General features: G+C 34.4%; 1 protein-coding gene across 1 annotated transcript; it reads right to left on the bottom strand.

Annotated features, from left to right (window-relative positions):
* Positions 1-3924: 3924 nt before the first annotated feature.
* On the bottom strand, positions 3925-4833 carry LOC122802254 (putative gustatory receptor clone PTE03). Its single transcript, XM_044071907.1, has one exon. The coding sequence runs from the start codon at positions 4831-4833 to the stop codon at positions 3925-3927; it is 909 nt and encodes a 302-aa protein (XP_043927842.1).
* Between the last annotated feature and the right edge of the window lie 610 nt (positions 4834-5443).

The following is a 5443-nucleotide window of genomic DNA, read 5'->3' as shown; positions in this document are numbered from 1 at the left end:
TCAAAAGTGCAATTCTCAGCAATCAGCAAGCAATACAATATTAGGGTACTTAAAAGTGATAAAGCAGTTAAATGAAGTGCAAAACAGTAAGATAAATCTTTTTTCTGCCAAGGGTGGCACATGATTTATTCAGGACCCTCTCAGAAAGTGACAAAGGTGTTAAGCAGATGGGAGCTTTGTGAAAAGTATGATTTATAGTAAGGGAGGACAGCTCAAGAACAATAATTGCTTGTTGAATGGATTCTCAGTATTATGGATCTATGTGAAAAAGTTAGTGGGAAAAGTACCTAATTAGCTTACACAACTGACAGTAGCAATCAAAGGTGAGGGAGAGACCTTGGTAGTCAGATTACCACCAGGGGTGAAAGCTAGAGAGCTAGACACTGACTCTTAAAATGACAAAAGCAAAAGGGTGGGAGGGTTGAGGGAAAATTCAAGCTGATATAAGAAGCCAGACAAATCAGATACTACAGCTTGTTGTCTATGCCAGTATTATAGCAAGGCAAGTACTTACATATTATTCTTAATTGAACACTAAATGCAAACATATATTTAATAATAGCATACACATTGCCTTAGTTTGGTCTTTGTGTTCGTGTTGGTTATTTTTAGGTGTGGTTTATTTTTTTGGGGGGAATAGAATATTTCAAACAACTGTACATCGACTCACAAGACATCAAAAGTGGGCAATCATCCAGCTGTATGACACAGAGATAGAGTGATGACTGACTAGGAGAGTCTGGTTTGATTAACAGACCTATTCCATAAGGATTCAAACAGATATATAAGATGATCTTTGACACCCTTAGACTTAGAGCTTGATCTCTTTTCTTTTATACAGAACTTCAATAGAGAATTTTTGTTGCACTTTACACACTTTTATGTGTGAATGATCCCCAAGCTGTTCTCCAAACCAGGATTTTACTTCACAGAACAAGAATATAAAGATTACTGACATTGTGCTGAGATGAAGCTAAATGGAGCTAAATAACTATGTGCTCTTCAAAAGCCAGAAGATGTTACTTGTAGGAGAAGCAGTACTCAAGGTATCACCTGAAAAAATACAATATAATTTATCCCTTTTTTCTTTAAATATCTTAGTGTATTCCTATATTAGTTCTTCTACATATGTTATTCAATGAGCCAAAAACTACTTCGTCCACCAGGCTATAAAACTTTAATGAAACTTAAAAATAATAACAAAACATAAGCACTTTCAGGAAAACTCCCTTCATCAGACAAATTGCACAGATACATTATTGCTTTTTAAGGAAAGTACAGCCAATCAAACAAAAGATCTACACCCCTTTAAAATAGGTTTCAATGGGACAACCCCGTTCAGACCTGGGCTTCTATCTGCCCTTAGCTCAAATATCAACCTAACTTCATATGATTCTGTGTAATTAATAAGATCTCCTCCCTTAGGATTAGCTTTGATAACCTGCAAAACCATAAAACTGATTGTATGATCACCATATTGCTTAAAATGTTGGTATAAAGCATTATGTTCTAATTTCAGACGTATAGCTGAACAGTGTTGTAAAATTATCTGTTTCAACTTACAATTGGTTTTCCCTATGTAAAATGAAGTGCAGGATAAATATAGAGCTAAATAAATGACATTGCCAGTTTGACAGTCAGCATATAATTATGCCTTAGACATCCTAAATGTTTTGCTTTCTTCGATGACCTGTTCCACTTCTCTTATATGGTAGCCTTTCATGGCTAACTGGGAAGTGAAATCTTGAACCTCAGATTGAAAATGTTCATCATCCATGCAAAGTCTAAGCATCCTAAAAGTTTGTCCTTTAACTATATTATTAAACACATATCTAGGATGCATACTATCCTTCACTAATAAATTATTTCTCCAACAAGGCTTTCTAAAAACAGAAGTACTTATATTATTAAATAATATAAGTACAACATTTAGGACATCTAAGGCAGCACCGTGGTTTTCTCAACATGGCTCACATAATAGATCAAATTATATTACCAGGTCTAATAACGATAAGCTGAAGTTACAGTTGAAGTACAGCAGTGGTACGTATGGCATTTGTAATATTGTATGTATGAAAGATTCTTTTGACAGATTATACCATAAGAAATCTAGTGGGGGATATTCCTAGCTTTACGTTTAGATGTAATAAGAACTTGAAGCAACTTCTATGTATGAATAGAAATAGCACCAAGAATGGTATTCGAGCTTCAAACAGGATAGGTAACTACCCATGTAAACATTGTAAAGCGTGTAAATATATATCCCATAGTAATGAATTTATTCATCCAGTCAACTGCAAGTAGTACTCCCCTAAATTATATGCTGACTGTCAAACTAACAATGTCATTTATTTAGCACAATGTTTATCCTGAACTTTATTTTACGTAGGAAAAACCAACTGTAAGTTGAAACAGAGAATTGTACAACACTGTTCAGCTATACGTCTAAAATTAGAACATAATGCTTTATACCAACATGTTAAGCGATATGGTGATCATACATTCAGTTTTATGGTTTTGCAGGTTATCAAAGCTAATCCTAGGGAAGGAGATCTTATTAATTACAGAGTCATGTGAAGTTAGGTGGATCATTGAGTTAAGGGCAGATAGAAGCCCAGATTTGAATGGGTTGTCCCATTGAAACCTATTTTAAAGAGGCATAGACCTTTTGTTTGATTGGTTGTGCTTTCCTTAAAAAGCAATAATGTATCTGTGCTATTTGTCTAATGAAGGGAGTTTTCCCGAAAGCACTTACATTTTATTATTTTTAAGTTTCTTTAAAGTTTTATAGCCTGGTGGGACGAGTAGTTTTTGGCTCATTCCATATATTTGTTTTGCTACTACGGACCTTTAGTGCCTCACAGCTTGCTTTGGTATATGACGTATGTTATTCAGATTGACAATTACAGCAACTGATTTTTTGTTACCATATAATGTATTGCTAGTACATTTAAATTATTTAGCTTGCTGTGAAGCATCATGAAGTTCCAATGTCTTTGTCTGAAAATCTTTTCTAATAATGTCTAAGTTTGTATATTTGTCTTATGTTGGCTGTCTAACTGTATTGATGTGTTTCTTAACACAGAGTTTTAAAATGCTTTTAATGTCTCTGGACTTGTGTTTTCTTTTGCATTATTACCCCTCTGCCTGCTGACCATCAACCACCTCCACCATTTCAATTAGCTTGCTCATTCTTACATATCCACTATATGTCAACTAGTGCTTGATCCCTGAGGTGAGAGCCAACCTGATGAAATAGCCATCATGCAGGTAGCCATTGTAGCACTTCTTTTCTGTGTACCTAGCTCTGTTTGCAGTCCTGATAAGAGCACTGGTGAAGAAGGACTTGTGAAACCAGCCCAAGAGCATATGCATGAGTGCCAGAGCTAACTAGAGAGCAAAACATTACTTAATGAGCCAAATATTTCTTTTGAGCTTGTATGCTGCTTAACATTTACTCAGCCACCACTCAGGCCAGTATAGCAGTGGGTCAGACATCTGCCCCACTGAGGTTGCAGAGGTAACATCAATCCCTAACTCACATCATCCCCTCTGCATCCTGCATGCCCAGGTTACTAACTAGTCTTAGGTCAGCTGGGTCATATTCAAGGCTTCTTCTTTATATGTCACAGAGTCAGTAGCTTCAGCCTAATTTTCACAAGAAAAATATTACAATGAGAAGCACTTCTGTAAAAATTACACACTCAACACAAACATCCAAGAATATATAACTGCTAAACAGCAAAATCTGTATTAATTTAATTTTCTCTTGAGTACTGGAAATACTTGTTTATAAATTTTAAAGATTTGTCCAGATATCATTAATATCGATAGTGTTACCCAATGGATGATCAATGCTTTATTCTTTTATCAGAATGTTTCTGATTACTGCAAATTGAAATCACTGATGAACATCTTCATTATTTAGGTCTTGTTTTTCATTCTGTTGCAGAACTGTATTAATGAAGACCTAATTTGCTTTGTTCTTAGCCCATAAATAATTGGATTGGCAAGGGGAGGTACAATAAGAAATTCCAGTGACAAAAATGTATGTGCACCAGAAGGAACATTACTGGTGGACAAACGCTGTTGAACTGCCATAAAGAGAACACCAATCACATAGAGTGCAAGGACAAGTAAATGAGGTAAACAAGTATGAAAGGCTTTCATCCTTGATTCTTTGGATAACTGTAAACTAATGTGTGTTATACTGCTATATGAATGAATAATAACTGATAGGGGAACTGCAGCTGTAACAACAGCTACCGCTATTCCGTACACATTATGCATGAAATAGTCTGTGCAGGACAATTTTAAAATAGAATAATAATCACAATAAGGTTTTTGTAGTGTGAAGCTGCACAACTGGAGCCTGGTACATAAAATCATTCCTATATTACAGATTGATACAGAGTAAAGCCATGGAAGAGCTGAAAGCCCACGTACTGCCTTAAGAGTCATAATTGAAGAATACCTTAAAGGTTTGCAAATTGCAACATAACGGTCATATGCCATCACAGTCAACAGTGCCAGTTCAGTGAGAATAAACACTTGCATAAAGTACATTTGACAATAGCAAGCAAAAATAGAAATCGTTTTAGATTCTGATAAAATATCAGCAGTTAATTTAGGAAGAAAAGCAGTGCTGACAATAATGCCATTAAATAGCAAGTTAGTAGAAAATATATACATTGGCTCATGGAGTTCTTTTTTAACTAAAACTACTGTAATAACCAAGAAGTTGGTAAGCACTGTAATAAGATACAATACAATTGAACAAACAGAATAAAATCCAGCCATATTTCTTATATCTTCAAAGTTTAACTGGATCATGTTGACGGTTGAGTTGTTTCCCATTGTTCTTGAGGTGCAGTTGATATAATATGTCTATAGAAATTAAACAAATATTATATTGTTCAGAAATTTAAGTAACATTGAAACATAAATATTTATAAATTTTGTTTGATATTTAATTATACTACACTGATATTTTGCATTATCCTTTCCTTTCATTTTCCAAAGTTGAATTTTGAAGAACCTTAAATTCCTGGAAGTTTTGGGAAAAACTGAAATTACTTTCTAAATGTTCATGAAGTCTAATATTTTCATACACAGACGTTCCCAAAAGTGAAGTCATCTTCTGAAATCATTATGGTTTTCCATAGCCTTCAATCATTTTTCCTAAAGTTGAAGAAATTATTTGAATTAATATTTGAAGGCATAATAATCTAGATCAGATGAAAAAAGTGTAGTTATAATCCTTACTATGATAAATCAATCTACCAGAAGAACAGGGTATACAATTTTTGGTTTCGAATCACAGTATAGTGCATGCAGTAGGAATTTGAAATAGATACATCTAATTTGTAGGTCTGATGAAAACAGGTGTACCAATGTACAATGGAAGAAATAGAAGAATACTGTGTGTCATTGGGAGATGGTG

The sequence above is a fragment of the Protopterus annectens genome, chromosome 5.part0, assembly GCF_019279795.1.
Source record: "Protopterus annectens isolate FY-2018-M chromosome 5.part0, PAN1.0, whole genome shotgun sequence".
NCBI classification, from domain to species: Eukaryota; Metazoa; Chordata; order Ceratodontiformes; family Protopteridae; genus Protopterus; species Protopterus annectens.
The sequence above is the reverse complement of the archived record's forward strand: the minus strand, read 5'-3'. Positions and strand labels throughout refer to the sequence as shown.

Excerpts from the sequence above, each read along its gene's own strand:
- LOC122802254 (XM_044071907.1), bottom strand. The coding sequence starts at position 4,833 with ATGATCCAGTTAAACTTTGAAGATATAAGAAATATGGCTGGATTTTAT.